General features: G+C 45.1%; 1 protein-coding gene across 12 annotated transcripts in view; it reads left to right on the top strand.

Annotated features, from left to right (window-relative positions):
- The window catches only part of hyd (E3 ubiquitin-protein ligase hyd), a 46,597-nt gene extending 29,306 nt beyond the window's left edge, over nucleotides 1-17,291 (top strand). For 7 of the 12 annotated variants that reach the window (XM_028308390.1, XM_028308382.1, XM_028308389.1 and 4 more), the window contains 20 exons: nucleotides 348-550; nucleotides 1,834-1,999; nucleotides 2,360-2,509; nucleotides 2,829-2,947; nucleotides 3,211-3,326; nucleotides 3,401-3,549; nucleotides 3,830-3,909; nucleotides 4,201-4,322; nucleotides 4,809-5,031; nucleotides 5,840-6,028; nucleotides 6,415-6,548; nucleotides 7,568-7,700; nucleotides 7,852-7,959; nucleotides 8,828-8,990; nucleotides 10,184-10,397; nucleotides 11,091-11,297; nucleotides 14,385-14,532; nucleotides 15,276-15,389; nucleotides 15,560-15,676; nucleotides 16,248-17,291. In XM_028308390.1, coding sequence (XP_028164191.1) covers nucleotides 348-550; nucleotides 1,834-1,999; nucleotides 2,360-2,509; nucleotides 2,829-2,947; nucleotides 3,211-3,326; nucleotides 3,401-3,549; nucleotides 3,830-3,909; nucleotides 4,201-4,322; nucleotides 4,809-5,031; nucleotides 5,840-6,028; nucleotides 6,415-6,548; nucleotides 7,568-7,700; nucleotides 7,852-7,959; nucleotides 8,828-8,990; nucleotides 10,184-10,397; nucleotides 11,091-11,297; nucleotides 14,385-14,532; nucleotides 15,276-15,389; nucleotides 15,560-15,676; nucleotides 16,248-16,460 — 3,068 coding nt within the window. In that variant the 3' untranslated portion in view covers nucleotides 16,461-17,291. Of the gene's footprint in view, nucleotides 1-347; nucleotides 551-1,833; nucleotides 2,000-2,359; nucleotides 2,510-2,828; nucleotides 2,948-3,210; nucleotides 3,327-3,400; nucleotides 3,550-3,829; nucleotides 3,910-4,200; nucleotides 4,323-4,808; nucleotides 5,032-5,839; nucleotides 6,029-6,414; nucleotides 6,549-7,567; nucleotides 7,701-7,851; nucleotides 7,960-8,827; nucleotides 8,991-10,183; nucleotides 10,398-11,090; nucleotides 11,298-14,384; nucleotides 14,533-15,275; nucleotides 15,507-15,559; nucleotides 15,677-16,247 lie in introns of all 12 variants that reach the window. The other 5 variants (XM_028308393.1, XM_028308383.1, XM_028308387.1 and 2 more) reach the window with 4 other exon arrangements.

The raw sequence follows: 17,291 nt of genomic DNA, 5'->3' as shown, positions 1-17,291 counted from the left end.
TTTATTTCAGTATTTACTCAACATACTCGTAAGTGCCTCATATTTATTGTTGTCAAGTACATAATCTAATTCGATTCGACAGCATTAGGATTTTGAATATGTCACTATTTTACCAACTTAGTTGATTGACTTGAAACCTAGTTTAACCAGAATCATGTATTCTTTGAAGAAGAAAAAGATTTTTAGATGTTGTGCTTTGGATGCTGTCAAATACCTAACGTAGTTTATTAGAGTAGTGCAACTCCCTAATAACTGGACCACTGTAGAGTAGAAAATGGGAATGTTTCTCCCTTCTGCCTGACCACAGATTCCTTTTTTTTTTCAAATATCAATTTTTCTTTATCTAGGTGTAGAAGCAGGCAGCGCCCGCCGCGAGTTCCTGGCTTACTGCCTGTCGCTGCTTCGCGCTCACAGCTCCGAGCACGCCGAGCAGTTGCCAGTACTGGACGTGGCCGCGCTCAAGCACGTGGCCTACGTGCTGGACGCGCTCGTGTACTACATGCGCGCCGCGCAGCCCCAGCCGCACCACCACCAGCATCTGTGGACGCCGGTCAGTATTCAACCTTAACACCTACGACATAGAGTCGACTGCCTGTCGCTACTGCGTGCTCACAGCTCGGAGCACGCCGAGCAGTTGCCGGTACTGGACGTGGCCGCGCTCAAGCACGTGGCCTACGTGCTGGACGCGCTCGTGTACTACATGCGCGTCGCGCAGCCCCAGCCGCACCACCACCAGCATCTGTGGACGCCGGTCAGTATTCAACCTTAACACCTACGACATAGAGTCCACTGCCTGTCGCTGCTTCGCGCTCACAGCTCCGAGCACGCCGAGCAGTTGCCGGTACTGGACGTGGCCGCGCTCAAGCACGTGGCCTACGTGCTGGACGCGCTCGTGTACTAAAGCCTGGTCCGTGAGCACGTAGAATAATTATGTTGCTGTCGCGCTCGCACACTCACTGCGGGCGCGCGTCGCACAGTCGCGACAGCAATATAATTACGCGCGAGCGATAAGGATGGGTAGCTTGGGGTCATTGGACGGGATTCTACGTGCTCACGGACCAGGCTTTACATGCGCGCCGCGCAGCCCCAGCCGCACCACCACCAGCATCTGTGGACGCCGGTCAGTATTCAACCTTAACACCTACGACATAGAGTCCACTGCCTGTCGTGTTCCGCGCTCACAGCTCGGAGCACGCCGAGCAGTTGCCGGTACTGGACGTGGCCGCGCTCAAGCACGTGGCCTACGTGCTGGACGCGCTCGTGTACTAAAGCCTGGTCCGTGAGCACGTAGAATAATTATGTTCCTGTCGCGCTCGCACACTCACTGCGGGCGCGCGTCGCACAGTCGCGACAGCAATATAATTACGCGCGAGCGATAAGGATGGGTAGCTTGGGGTCATTGGACGGGATTCTACGTGCTCACGGACCAGGCTATACATGCGCGCCGCGCAGCCCCAGCCGCACCACCATCAGCATCTGTGGACGCCGGTCAGTATTCAACCTTAACACCTACGACATAGAGTCCACTGCCTTTCGCTCCTACACGCGCATAGCTCGGAGCACGCCGAGCAGTTGCCGAACCTTAATGTGCACAAAATAGAATCGGTTTTTGTACTACATCATCGCCGTGATACGCCGCCACCAGCACTTGTGAACGCCGGTCATTGTTCACATTGCTACCTGGACATTTGTATGAATGACACCGCAGGCAGAAGACTCGGGTTCTCGGTGTGATATCCGGCTCGAAGGACCAAAAAAGGTTTTAAATAAAATGTTAATGTAAATGCATTACACAATAAATACCACATATTAAATGCCTCTTTATCTTACTAGGATGAAAATGAGAACGAAGAGGGTGACGAGGAGATGGTAGTCGGCGGTGGGGCCGCCGCAGAATCAGACAGCGAGGGCGACGGGGCCCGCGGCCGTGGCCACGCCTTCTTCCAGAGGTCTGATTCCACGCTCTGCCTGGGATGCCCGCCGCCGGACCCATTCAATAGTAAGTTACATTATAAATAAAAGCTTTTTCAATATGGACACTATTTTTGTGGTTATGGCAGATGTGTTGTATAAGAAAAGTTGACAGTAAATTTTTAAGTGTGTTGCTATTAATAAGAAAATTGCTTTGAATGGTCAACGGTAGTTTAAAAATTTTTTTTTTTTTTTTTTCATTTATTGGGGTCAACAAACAGTTTACACAATGAATGCTTATTAGCTATATACAATTCTCTAAATCTAAATCTTCATTTGTGATCTGCCTGCAAAAAAAAAAGGCCCAAAAAGGAGAGTAACAAACGACTACCCTTTTGCATTTGTCGACTATTGCGAAGCGATTCAAATGTAACACGTTTTCTTTTAGTGACGATGCAAGACGCTCTACCGCTGGCGGATCAGCCGCAGCTACTCCAACCGAACGCGCGGCGCGAGGAGTTGTTTGGAATGCCGCGCCAGCCTGTTACCGTGCCGGCTAGTGGCGACGCGCCGCCCGGGGTCAACAATCCACTTGAAGGTAACTAACTTTTATCATAACTCACGCCAGATAACTTAGAGCGCCGTCACATTTGGGCGATTAAGCAGCGCGACAGACGCGCTGCCGAAAATTTCATACTAAAAATTCATAAGTTTTTAATCTATCCGTTCCACTCATTCATAGCTAAATCGCGACTTGGCTTGTCCATCTATCTGTCAAAATGTTAAATTGAAATATTATGTGAAAAATTTAAAAGGAAACTTTGTTTAGGCCTTATATGCCCAGGTATCTCCATGATTTGGTGACATAAAGCATTAGACTTTAGATTGCATTTATTACAATGAGCTTTTGTTTACAGTGGTCCCAAGGCGTCTGGGCCTATCGACGCGAGGAACCGACCGTGGCTGGTCTCCACCGGCGCGACCCGCTTCAGCCCCACCGACCCATTCACACACTTTGACCAGAGACGAACCACAGGTAAACATAAGAAAAGGAACTTGGGTGCGTTTGGCGGAAAAGTGTTTGGAAGCGACTACAGTTGTCGGCGAGGACACGTTTGCTAACTTCAATCGCTTCAATAGTGACGTGTTTCATTAATTTTTTAGCAGTGACAGCGCTTACCGCTTTGCGATTGCCATTTTGCTTACAAGCGCTTTTTCCGCCAAACGCACCCATTGTTATGACTTGGCTGTATGTTTGTTATAACTGTGATATACTAAAATACCGCAATTTCATTTTAGGACCTGTCCTGTGCTAAAGATACAACAACTAAAATGGATATAGACACAGATGGTGAATATTTGTCAGATTCAGATTCAAATGAAGCCAGACAGATTCCAAGGAAAAAGCATCATAGGTAAGTGAAAATTATTTGGAATAAAACCTAACCAGGATACTTGAATTTGTCGTAAACTTATTTACTGTTTCTAGGCACCCACATTCAATGGCAATGTCTTCAGGCAGTAGTTCCATGCAAGACACAAGTTCCCAACCATCAGAGTTCCACACATTGGTCAATACTGCCTGCTCGATCATAGAGGCGCCACACGAGCAAGCCATAGCTGCTTCACCATCACCGGGTAAATAAAACGAACCACATTTCATTAAACATTATGTAGTAGGTAATAAAGGTAAGTTTATCTTACTGCAGTCACAGGTGAAACGATTGTCATTTGTTTCGTCAACATTTCAACGGCATTGTTTCTTATCATGGCGTTTTGCATGAACGTCATTTGTTTTTTATCAAATGAAAGTTACAAGTTGTGTTAGCTAAAATTCTTACTATAAGAGGGAACATTCATATCAGTTACCCTTAATATTGTTTTGTATGTATTTATTGTTCAGTTTTGTGGTTCGCAGGCCCTAGCAGCAGCGGAGGCTCGGGCGAGCCGCGCGCGTCGTCCTCGCGCAGCCCTGGAAAGACTGTTATTGTACGTGCTGTAAGTCACTCCACTTATTTGGGGGACTTTTTATTATCAAAATTATTCCCTACTCCTTCAATTGGTTTTAACTTCAACTATATCAGACTATAGAATTAATTTCGTTGTCAATCACAACGAAAGTTTTGGCAGCTGAAGGTTCTGGTCTTGCCGGGAAACTTCATTCTGCATATTCGTAACAGTTGATTTTATACAGCATGGATTATTGTGTATTGTCTACTAACAGCGGCAATACGACATCATAACTAATGTATATGAGATTTAAAACATATTGTTGGACTATTTCCTCAGGGTGAGTTGTTGAGTGCCGCAGACCCGCTCGAATCTCAGGAGATATCCGCGCACGTGACGGTGGAGACCACAGGCCTGCCGCCGCCGCCGCTACTGCCGCCGCTCAGTGCACCCGCACCACCGTAAGTTTATAGTCATCCTGTATAAATGGCAAATGTACTGTTGTACATGTTTCATTGCCGTCCAAAATATTAATATACGAGATATATTGACATAAATTGATATTGGCAGAATGAATAAAAGTTGTTAATAATATTAACGGGACTATTTCTACCACTCATTCCGACTGCTTCACTGTGTTTTGTAGACACCACCGTTGACTATCAGTAAAAAAATACCAGTGAAAGCCAAGTTTGTCCCAGGGAAAAGTTAAGGCTGATTTCCCCCTATGTTGACGTCCGTGCCTACGAATATACACAACTGGTGGAAACTGTATACCACACTTCCTGTCAATGTCGCAACTAACTTCTTGCTCGAGCACCGCATTACCAATAACGTTTTTCCACCAGACGCGCGTGTCCCTCCTTTGGTGCATCAGTGTTACCACTACCCATTTTACCTGAAATTCGTTTTTCGAGCAACTCATGACCAATATTTTTATCCAACAGACGTGCGTGTCCCTCTCTCGGCGCCTCAGTGTCCCACGACCTACTACTAGGCCGCTGGCGCCTGTCCCTGGACCTCTTCGGGCGCGTGTTCACCGAGGACGTGGGCCTGGAGCCCGGATCTGTAGTAGCCGAGCTGGGCGGCTTCCCCGTCAAGGAGGTCAAGTTCCGCCGCGACATGGAGAAGCTCAGGAACTCGCAGCAGAGAGACCTGACGCTGCACAAGGTTTGTGTTGTCGAATATTGTTACTGATAGACAGCTAGTGTCCCTCTCTCGACACATCAGTGTCCCACGACCTACTGCTTGGCCGCTGGCGCCTGCCCCTGGAGAAGCTTAGGAACTCGCAGCAGAGAGACCTGGCTCTTTACAAGGTTTGTGTTGTCATATAATGTTACTGATAGATAGCTAGTGTCCCTCTCTCGGCGCCTCCGTGTCCCACGACCTACTGCTAGGCCGCTGGCGCCTGTCCCTGGATCTCTTCGGGCGCGTGTTCACCGAGGACGTGGGCCTGGAGCCCGGATCTGTAGTAGCCGAGCTGGGCGGCTTCCCCGTCAAGGAGGTCAAGTTCCGCCGCGACATGGAGAAGCTTAGGAACTCGCAGCAGAGAGACCTGACGCTGCACAAGGTTGGTGAAGTAGATGGTATTTTTGGAAAGTCTTTTGAAGAAGCTGATATGAAGTTTTTTTCACTGATAAATCACTAGGGTAGAATTTGTTATGTTTAGCAGGGAAAGCTGCTGAACTGAGATGAATATGTATTTTATTAACAGCTAAGTTCTTTAAATGAAGCAGTAGTGGTAGAATTCGGACATAGGCTTAAAAAGTACACTACCTAATTACTTAATTCGAATCGAGATACTTAATTCAAATGATTTATTACAATCATTTGGGAAGGCTTATCTCATCTGACCAGCCACTTTGATATGGATTTACTTCATGGTGAAACTTAATTTACAGACAGTACTATAGTTCTTAGATCGATTTGCCGTCTTCTGTAGGTGTATTTAGTTGTAATTTTCCCAATCGTTTCCCAGATGGAGCGTGACCGCGCGAAACTGCTGCAACAAACGTTCGCTGAGCTGAACAGTGCGTTCGCGGGGCAGAACCGCCGCGCCCACAGCGCTCAACCACCGCTGGCAGTCAATCGCGTCAAGGTCACCTTCCGCGACGAGCCCGGTGAAGGCAGCGGCGTCGCTCGGTCGTTCTACACTAGCGTTGCAGAGGTAATAGACTGAAGAATTATTATGCTTATCAGATAACCATCACTTATAGATCTAAAACCTGGACTCTACCAAAGGTGGAAGGGGGAGGAGATGGAGATGTGTTTTAAACATCCAATAGAATTTAGTTATTTACACATCTTGTTTCCACCACTTAACTTTTGCGGATACCCCTGAGCGGCGATGTATCATATTTGTATAGCAGTGGAGACGAGAAAGCTGTGCCTTTCACTTGCTTAATGGATAAAATCCTAGCTGACAAACATCTCGTATCGGCTATGGACATCTCCGCTCATCTTTTTGGTTGTTTCCGGACTATTGAGGTTTTCTTTAATTACCGTGAATTTAATTTATTTGAATTGTGTATTAACGTTCAAAATGTATTTCAGGCGTTACTAGCAAACGAAAAGCTGCCTCCGCTCGAACCAACCACTGGCAGCGGAAGCAGCAACAGCAGTGCCAACGGCGCGTCGGGAGCGGCCGGCACCGCTGCCGGCGGGGCCAGCAGCAATAGCGGAGCTAGGTACTAAACACATTCACCCAAATGTTTATACATTCTACCAATCTAATGGGCCCCTACCTGGGCCCTAATGGCCCTTTGGGTGACCTTGAGCCTTCTTATGAGGCCGATAGTAAGCGACCACTGATCTGATGAGTAAGTGTGACTGATGGATAGTAAGTGTCCGAAGGTCGCGGGAGGTCCTGGATGCGGGCGGCGCAGGACCGGTCTTTGTGGAAAACCTTGGAGGAGGCCTTTGTCAGACTGCATAAGATTGGGAATTCATTTATGGGGAAATGTATTAAATTATTTAATAAATTACCACAAACTGTTGTAGAACTACCCATTCATAAATTCAAAGCACATATTAGAAGTACCTTAATGAAAAAGGGCTACTATAAAGTCGATGATTATTTAAAAGATAAAAATGTTTGGGATGCGTAACTGCCTAGCTCGCATAAATATTTATAACTATGTATTTTGAAAACCTGTAAACCTTTGAAAAAGAGGCTGACAATAGTGTCTGAGTTTCTTGCGCTGCTTCTTCTCAGCACTGGCCCATTTATTGTCCTGAAGCAGTGGTAGGGTTAATACTGGGACGTGTAAAAGTGCTTTTTTAAAGCCTACTTACAGAAATGAATGAGTTTTACTGTCCAGCAGTGGACGTCTTTCGCCTGAAACGAACGAATGGGACCCTTCACCCTTGTTAAGCAGGGTGGTCTTTGTTAAGTACTCAAAACAAGGATCGATTCCACTGCTCAAATACAACAACAACTTTCCCTAAAGGGCTCAAAGTCGAATTCCTAAAAAATAAGCTATCTATACAAGACTTGTATAGATAGCTTATTTTTTACGAATTTGTATTACAAGTAGCCATCAGCAATCAGTTATTTATTATTGGAACATCAATATATTTTTTGAGGATATTGTTGGTCCTGTAGGAAAATTAGTTTTATTTGGAGCAGTTCAACCAATTTTGTTCGAGCTCTTACTTAAGAAACTCCCTCTATAATAATATCCTAACATAACAAATGACATTGCAGTCGAAGTGGCGCCGGTCGCGCGCGTTCCAAGGACACCACGAGGCGCACGCCCGGCCGGCCCGCGCCCAGGCCGCCGGCGGCTCGCGAGCCGAGACGAGTGCTCAGCATAGACGCCAGGCCGTATTCACCACAGGTAACATAACATAGCAGCTAGGGAGCATCATTTAGTATCAAGTTTAAAACATTTCTGTCCGGTTTCTGAGAGCTTGAGCGTGCTCAATTCAATTTAGAACCCGGGGGATAGTCTTCTTAAATAGCTAAGATCACCACGTATTTTTTTACAGGCTGCACCGGGCACAGAAGGCGCCGGTTACAGCGGCGAAAGACCAGTAGGACACAATGAACATCTCACACTTCATCAGGCACAACTTGGCGAACGATTATATCCAAAGGTAAACATTGGTTGCATTATAATCCTTAGTCTGCGGGCACGAAACTGGCGACGGGCCGAGCGATTGCGACAGCAGGGCGGCGCGGCACAGGGCGATGCATACAACAACATTATAGTGACGCGCACGAAACGGAGGCGATCGCAATACCCGCCGCTCCCTTAGTGCCCGCAGACTTATGCCCGTTTTCACCATCAATCCCTAATTTTTTAGCGACCCCTATGGTAATAAAATTCCTGTTATTTGTTACCATAGGGGCCACTTAAAAATTAGGGATTGATGGTGAAAACGGGCATTAATCCTCTTAGCTTTCTTACATTCATCGTCGCAGTTTGCGGTTAACCTAACGAGGTTTTAACGCAACAGACAAATCAGTTGCTGATTTTATTGTTTGTGTAGCATTTCTAGAATATATCCGTATGCACACGCTGCACCCGACGTCCTTTGGCAAGATCGTAATTAAGGGCGAGAGTTTCTGCCACTACACGGAAGGTTGCCCTTGTGTGTTGTAAATCTATGAACATTTAATCTAATTATGGTCTGGTCGCCGAGCACGTAGAATTTCGTCCAATGACCCCAAGCTACCCATCCTTATCGCTCGCGGGTAATTATGTTGCTGTCGCGCTCGCACACTCACTGCGGGCGCCCATCGCACAGTCGCGACAGCAATATAATTATAGAATAGAATAGAATTTCTTTATTGCGGTAAATGTGGTACAAAGTAGTGATAAACAATGAATGTTCGTTTCACACATCTAACCAACATTACGCGCGACATTCATTGGACAAAATTCTACGTGCTCGGAGACCGGGCTTTAGTATTGTAATAAAAAAATTCAGACGCAGTATCAATCTGTAACTTCTCTTACAGGTTCACTCGCTGCACCCGACGTTCGCGGGCAAGATAACCGGCATGCTGCTGGAGCTGACGGCGGCGCAACTGCTCGTGCTGCTGGCCAGCGAGGACGCGCTGCGGCAGAAGGTGCGCGAGGCCATGGACCTCATCGTCATGCACCCCTCCGAGGCGATACTCGGTGAGTACAAACGTGAAGGGGGATGATGTGACAACCCTAAAGGCTGATTTACACGTATTATGTAGTTATGTATTTAACTTCATTCCAAACGTCAAGCTCTTGTTTAAAGATGAACTACACTGAACTGTCCTTTATTTGACACTGACAGGAGGGCCACCGTCAATAGCAGATCGCTAGTTCCGACTTTTGCCACGGTGGAAACGTGGTGGAAACCATGTAGTTGAACGAAGATGGTGGCGCCCTTCTGTCAATTTCGTCGGTGGGACATTTCGGTGTAGTTCATCTTTATCATGAAACTGCTTGTCAAAATGTGTCAAGTGACAAGCCCCGCCCACCAATATGACAGAAAAATCAAGTTATTTAGTTACTTACTTATTTACTTCGTGTAAATCAGCCTTAACGTTAGACGGTGGACTAGTTGATCGAAGCGAATACCCTAAAGCTTGAAAGTGGCCTGGTTGATCAGAAAGATAATTATTCTGCAAGTTGATAGATTTTTATTTCTGACAAATGCAAGTGGCCACGATTTCGATAAATTGTCCTATGATCAAAGATATCAATCTTAACTACCATTTATACTACAAATGTAAGCTTATCGATAAGTTAATTTATGTAACATGTATTTTCTTACATTAAACACTATGTCATACCATCAAAGGAGATACTTACAGAATTTTTTAGTCTCGTTTATTGTTAATTGATAGTTGAAAATGTGTTTAAAAAAAGTAATAACGTATTTATTTCCAATGTATTTATGTAATCCGATTGTTATCCTGTGTCTCGGTTATCCTGTCTTTCTAATATATTAGTGTCCTCAAATTCAAACGATTCAACTATACGCCCATACTTCGTGTCCGTTCAAGGAGCCTCTTCACCGAGACTACACATTTTTTTATGAGCATAGCATGCTTCAAGCAATTTTATGTATTTATTTATCATTATAATCTCAAGTTTATTTATGAAATATTACACGAGTCATTTGGGAAATGACATTTACACACTGGACCAGATTAGACAAAATCAAGCCCTGTGTTTTGTTACCTTATAATGGACAGTTGATATTTAAAGAACAAAATGCCGCTGTTGCAAATAAACTGTGACGGCGATAACGCATGCTTGGGTCGGCGATTGCTCGTTTGTGAGGACGCTCCACGGACGCGGCTCCAATATAAAACGAGGATCGTTTGGCACAGATCTGGACGTATTCTCACTATCAGAGCGCGGCGGCGGCGGCGGCGGCGGTGGCGGCGGCGGCAGCGGCGGCGCGGGCGCGGGCCCGTCGGCGCAGAGCGCGCCGCAGGACGACGCCGCGCCGCTGTTCTACTCGCCGGGCAAGCGCGGCTACTACTCGCCGCGGCAGGGGCGCGCCACGCCGGAGAGGATCAACGCTTTTAGGAATGTCGGCAGGTATGTTTACAAGCTTTTGACGCAAAAGGCATGAGAGTGATGCCATCTTTGTTGATCTTCCTGAAGAACATTTATTCGTTACCATACCCATCATAATACCTTGCAATTTGGTACCTTTCTTGTTTAGTGTAATAATAGCAACCAAATTTTTCCGATGCCAAATGCTACGTAGCGTCTTAATGTTGTGGTACCAGGAACAGGACAGGTACCAGGAATTTTCATGATTCCCATGTTTATTTCCGGCTTGGCTTCACCTATCTTACAGGACTTTTCTGACTTCTCGTTGCTACCGCTGCAACTAACGTATAACCAGGATTTACATACAACTTGACTGCCATATAACTGCTTGTTACAAAACGACATTTTAACAAGTGATATCTTCAGTGCACTCAAAGCCACTGTTAGACTTTAATGTCGGCCGTTTGGTGCAGTGGTTCAGAACGGACTACTATGCCGAGAGGTCCCGGGTTCGATTCCCGGCCGGGCAGAAATTGAAATGATGAATTTTAATTTCTGTGACGGGTCTGGGTGTTACTATGTATAATATGTATGTATTTAAAAAAAAAGTATATAAGTAGTATATCCGTTAAGCTAGCACCCATAACACAAGCATATTAATTGCTTACTTTGGGGCTAGATGGCGCTGTGTGAGATTGTCCAAAGATATTTAATATAAAAACTTGATCTCCGTAGAATCGTGGGGCTGTGCCTGTTACAAAACGAGCTGTGCCCGATGTTCCTGAACCGGCACGTGCTGAAGTACCTACTGGGGCGGCCCGTGCGCTTCCACGACCTGGCCTTCTTCGACCCCGTCGTGTACGAGAGCCTGCGACAGCTCGTCGTGGACGCGGAGACGGGCGACTCGCACTCGCTGTTCGCCGCGCTGGATCTCAACTTCAGGTGAGCATGATTGTGACGCTTCCACGACCTGGCCTCCTTCGACCCCGTCGTGTACGAGAGCCTGCGACAGCTCGTCGTGGACGCGGAGACGGGCGACTCGCACTCGCTGTTCGCCGCGCTGGATCTCAACTTCAGGTGAATATTACTGTGACGCTTCCACGACCTGGCCTCCTTCGACCCCGTCGTGTACGAGAGCCTGCGCCAGCTCGTCGTGGACGCGGAGACGGGCGACTCGCACTCGCTGTTCGCCGCGCTGGATCTCAACTTCAGGTGAATATTACTGTGACGCTTCCACGACCTGGCCTCCTTCGACCCCGTCGTGTACGAGAGCCTGCGCCAGCTCGTCGTGGACGCGGAGACGGGCGACTCGCACTCGCTGTTCGCCGCGCTGGATCTCAACTTCAGGTGAATATTACTGTGACGCTTCCACGACCTGGCCTCCTTCGACCCCGTCGTGTACGAGAGCCTGCGCCAGCTCGTCGTGGACGCGGAGACGGGCGACTCGCACTCGCTGTTCGCCGCGCTGGATCTCAACTTCAGGTGAATATTACTGTGACGCTTCCACGACCTGGCCTCCTTCGACCCCGTCGTGTACGAGAGCCTGCGCCAGCTCGTCGTGGACGCGGAGACGGGCGACTCGCACTCGCTGTTCGCCGCGCTGGATCTCAACTTCAGGTGAATATTACTGTGACGCTTCCACGACCTGGCCTCCTTCGACCCCGTCGTGTACGAGAGCCTGCGCCAGCTCGTCGTGGACGCGGAGACGGGCGACTCGCACTCGCTGTTCGCCGCGCTGGATCTCAACTTCAGGTGAATATTATTGTTACAGTAACTGTAGACCAGGGTTCGAAAATATCCGATATTTATTATAAATATCAAAATATCGGATATTTATGATATATATCCGATATATATCAACTTTGATATATATCAATTTTGTATGAAAGCCATAGTATTATTTTATTGTATTATTCATGAATACTATTGCATATGTGTTACATAAACATGTTTTTAATGTTATTAAAACTTAAAATCAGACAAATAAAGCAAAAACATAAAATATCTTTGAAATACGGCAAAATCAACAAAAAAAATAAAAATCTTATGTCAAAAAGTACAAATACAGTAACAAATTTTAAAAGTTGATATATATCATCAAAACCGGCTTGATATATATCGGATATATATCCGATATATATCTTGATATATATCCCTTGATATATATCCTCGAACCCTGCTGTAGACAGGATCGGTCTTTGTGGAAATCCTTTGTCCAGCAGTGGACGTCTTTGGGCTGAAACGAACGAACTGTAGACGTAGCTGTCCCCTTGCGGGAAGCGACAGGAACTTTGAGAATGACAGAAATAGTTGAGTGACCCGGCAAATCTCACTAAAAACCCTCTGGTATAGTTTGCAGAACCTCTGTTCTGAACTAAATCGACAATGTGTTATATTAATGGGTGTTCTGAGATTTGTTTATAAAATTTCCTTTATTAATGCATTGTAATAAAAAAAGTAAAGCCAGGTCTCTAGCGCATGTTTTGCCTTACACAATCAACCAAAACCTCAGATCATAGAAAGAGAATAGATATGAAGTCGCGCGTAACCACAACGAGAACCAATGTCCCCACATTTCCCCCACCACAGCTCCCACACACACATTCAACTGTGTAAAAACAAAGCGACTGAGAGTCTACGACAACATGTGCAACCGGCTTAAAAGTGCTGTGATTGGCCAGAAGGCGTGCCTTATAGCCAATCAATGGCCGCGTGACGTGACGCACACATTGAAAACGCTAGTGAGAGAACAAAGATAAAATGGAGTCGACAAGATATCGATACTTTAAATCGCTAGGGGCAAGGTTCGAAACTGTTTTCACAAAATGCTTATGTATGAAAACCTTTTTATTATTATACATTATTATTAACTACTATCACGCATTTACTTTTTAATTATGGCGATCTGCGTACCGCATATGTTTATCAAAAATAATGCCTATATTAGGCTTTCAACTAGCTCTTATAGTAATTACATAGTTGACAGTTACTAATTACTTCTACTGTTTTTTTTTTTTTTTGTAAAATTTTATAATTGCAAGTAATACATCATTTTTTATTTAAAATTACAAAATAGTAAATTCAATTTACTTCTATTTATCGATAATAGGAAACCGCATTAGAACACGAGCACGGCACTATGTTACGACCGGCACATGCGGCCGTACTGTGTATTTTCACACGACAGTNNNCAAGTAACACATCATTTTTTTATTTAAAATTACAAAATAGAAAATTATAATTTACTTCTATTTATCGATAATAGGAAACCGCATTAGAACACGAGCACGGCACTATGTTACGACCGGCACATGCGGCCGTACTGTGTATTTTCACACGACAGTGGATATCGGAAGAAATTAAATACATTGCGCAGTAGTTGAGCATAACATAAAGTGGTTGCTAACTAAATCGTCAATGTACAAGTGTGTTAGAATTTTTATCACCACTGATTTCGATATCGCAGTAACTGTTACGGCACTGAATTCGTTCGTAAAAATGTTTAGTTTTTTTTATTTATAAGCAAAATACCAATGGATTTGCAATACTTACATGTAGTAAATGACTCCATTGTTCCTGTAGTTCTTCGTTTCACTTGTTTTATTGCACGTAAAGACGCATTATCCAAAATATCGGAGAACATTTCGTTAGTACGACTGAATCGCGACTAACCTAGCTACGCGGCCGATGTTCGTTTCTGGGCATATCGCGGAGACACGCGCCACGCCCCCGTTTCACATCTATTCCCTTCTATGATCTGAGACCAAAACATGTCGTCTACATTTTGTGTAGGATATCTTGTTGAATGTTGACATGTTCTTGTTGATTGTGTAGGGTAAATCACCATCTTGGTCTCAAGACCAAGATGGTGACTTCAGACTAAGCCGGTAAGTTTGAACATGAGCTGCCATAGGCATCTGACATCAGATATCACGTGATTTCTACAATAGATGATGAAAGAAAAGTGGGGATTTTTGTTATTGTTTTATTATATTATTATAAGTTTTAAAACGATTGTTCCGTTTGCAGTTTGGAAATGTGCGAGGAGGAAGGCGGCGGCTGCGTGGAGCTGGTGGCGGGCGGGCGCGAGCTGGAGGTGACGGCGCTCAACGTGTACGACTACGTGCGCAAGTACGCGCAGCACCGGATGCTGCTGTCGCAGGAGAAAGCTTTAGAGGTACGCATTTTAACAGATAATGTGACGTGGACTAGACCTAGAATTAGCTCTAAAATTTAGCAGTTGACTATCTATATCAATAATTTCAAGGCACACCATTTTTAAAAGAATAAGCTTTCACATACCGTAAAATACAGGGTGTCCCGTAATGCATAATGTGTGATATTTAAAAAAAAAAACAATAACGGAAGAGCAGTCCACACACACATGTCCCTGTGATAATATAACCACCCAATCAATGTTGCATCTCGTTCAGGACTGCCCAAGATTTCATTCAACAAGACTTAGCCATAATATAGTTTGCCAAATTTACAACATCGACCCATTCAATTTCCAACAAGTTATAACCAAGCAAGATTCCATAACAACATTTACCACCCACATTGAAAACATAGTTAGCAACCTAAAATCTTTCAACAATTAAAATTCTAAATCACGTAGGAGAGAGCAACGCGTAAAACGATAGCGCCGCGCTCTCTCTGAAATTAAAAAATGCCCAAATTAAAAAAAAAAAAATGGAAGAGCAGTCGCCCAGCAAGCGAAAGGTCGTGGTTTAGATTTCCGCCCTAGCAGTTTGATTTTTTCAAGTTATTTATAATAATGGTCATTTGAGTTGGCAAATCTATGGAATAGCCACGTTCTGACATCTCTAAAAAACGGTGGTGTCAACTACCCTATTGCCAGGAGTAGCAAGTCTATTTTTAGTAATTTTTACCATTGCTAATATCTACTCATCTTTTTAGGCAATGCGTGTTGGTGTTCTCGATGTGCTACCCGAGTCGGCGCTGGAAGGGTTAACGGCTGAGGACCTGCGCCTGTTGCTGAACGGAGTGGGCGACATCAACGTGGCGGCGCTAGTATCCTACACTAGCTTCAACGACGAGAGCGGGGAGCCACCGGAGCGACTCGCGCGCTTCAAGCGCTGGCTCTGGGCCATTGTGGACAAGATGACGCATCTGGAGAGGCAGGACTTGGTGAGTGTGTTCAGATAACGGTTGTTACAAGCTCCATCAACGTGGCCGCGCTGGTGTCGTACACTAGCTTCAACGACGAGAGCGGGGAGCCACCGGAGCGGCTCGCGCGCTTCAAGCGCTGGCTCTGGGCCATTGTGGACAAGATGACGCATCTGGAGAGGCAGGACTTGGTGAGTGTGTTCAGATAACGGTTGTTACAAGTTCCATCAACGTGGCGGCGCTAGTGTCGTACACTAGCTTCAACGATGAAAGCGGGGAGCCACCGGAGCGGCTCGCGCGCTTCAAGCGCTGGCTCTGGGCCATTGTGGACAAGATGACGCATCTCGAAAGGCAGGATTTGGTGAGTGTGATGAGCCATGAATGGAAATGAGATTTTTTCAGAGCCGTGTGGTGACGGCAGAGTAGAATACATTTGTCACCAACCCCTACTCTTCCCGCGAGTGTCGTAAAAGGCGATTTAGGGACTACACATCAAACAGAGAACGGGCAGCAGCGCTCTCTGAAAAACATCAATCTTTTAAACTGCGATCTCCAACCCGCCTGCTAAGCGTGGGGATTATGGCAAAACCCTCCCCTATAGTGGAGGAGGCTCATAGTCCAGCAGTGGACTGTAAAGGGCTGTTGATGATGATGATGATGAATACATTTTTAAATCCAATTCATATTAGATGTTAGAAAGTTTTCCTTTTTTTCCAAACGCCAGTATAAAGCAATGGTCTTAAAAATCTGTTTTTCGTGCAGGTGTACTTCTGGACCGGGTCGCCCGCGCTGCCGGCGTCCGAGGAAGGCTTCCAGCCGATGCCGTCGGTGACGATCCGGCCGGCCGACGACGCACACCTGCCCACCGCCAACACCTGCATCTCACGTCTGTACATCCCGCTCTACTCCTCACGCCACGTGCTCAAGCACAAACTCCTGCTCGCCATCAAAACTAAGAACTTCGGTTTCGTCTAAATGATCGCTGCCATTGTTATTATATATTCCTTTAGTTGTAAGCCCAGTTATGTAAGACTGTCGTTATGTTCCAAACGGCTCATCCGGCTGGGATGAGCGACTCTATTTTATGGAAGCCATAACCCTCCTCTTAGAGTAAATCTATAGGTACTTACTAGTACGCAACTTACACAGCTGTATGTTTTGTATTTTTCTTTATGCATGTTTGTCAATGCGTTTACATGACTGGGTATATTTGACTGAATAGTAATATTCAATACGCAGTAATATTTCGTTCAAGGAGAGTAACCGTCGGAAAGGTCTGCACAAGTACATGTAATTTTTAAACTTTTAAGCTCATAGACCATAAGTATTTAATTGATGAAGAACGATACATAAATCATTATTGCAGAACGATCTACAGATTACTAGTTGAGTATAATCATAAATCATTACGTATTTACTTTTCTAATTTCATTATTTAACCTTCCTACACTTATTGAAGTAATGGCCTAATTTAACTAATTGCATTTGTTTGCTTGTCTCGTTTATTTATTATCGGACGAAAGTTAAAAGGCAGCGTGACTCATGAATATTCAAAAATATTTGTAACTGTTTATATAGCTTTGTTATATAGTTAAAATTATATAAGATAAATAATAATATGATGGGGTAATACTGCTACGTCATGGGTAAGCTTGGGCAGAGAGGCGTTAGATCCGAGCTGCGGTGGTTTTGTGATATCAGAGGAAGTATTTATGCGCCTCAATTTCTAAATTTAAGTTTATAATTAGATTTTGACTTTGATTAGTTGTATTAAGGTTCATAATAAACAATCTCAAAATGCTTAAA

This window comes from Ostrinia furnacalis, unplaced genomic scaffold (assembly GCF_004193835.3).
Source record: "Ostrinia furnacalis isolate ACB-3 unplaced genomic scaffold, ASM419383v2 OfSCF2415, whole genome shotgun sequence".
NCBI lineage: Eukaryota > Metazoa > Arthropoda > Insecta > Lepidoptera > Crambidae > Ostrinia > Ostrinia furnacalis.
This window is presented reverse-complemented; position numbering and strand designations above follow the sequence as displayed.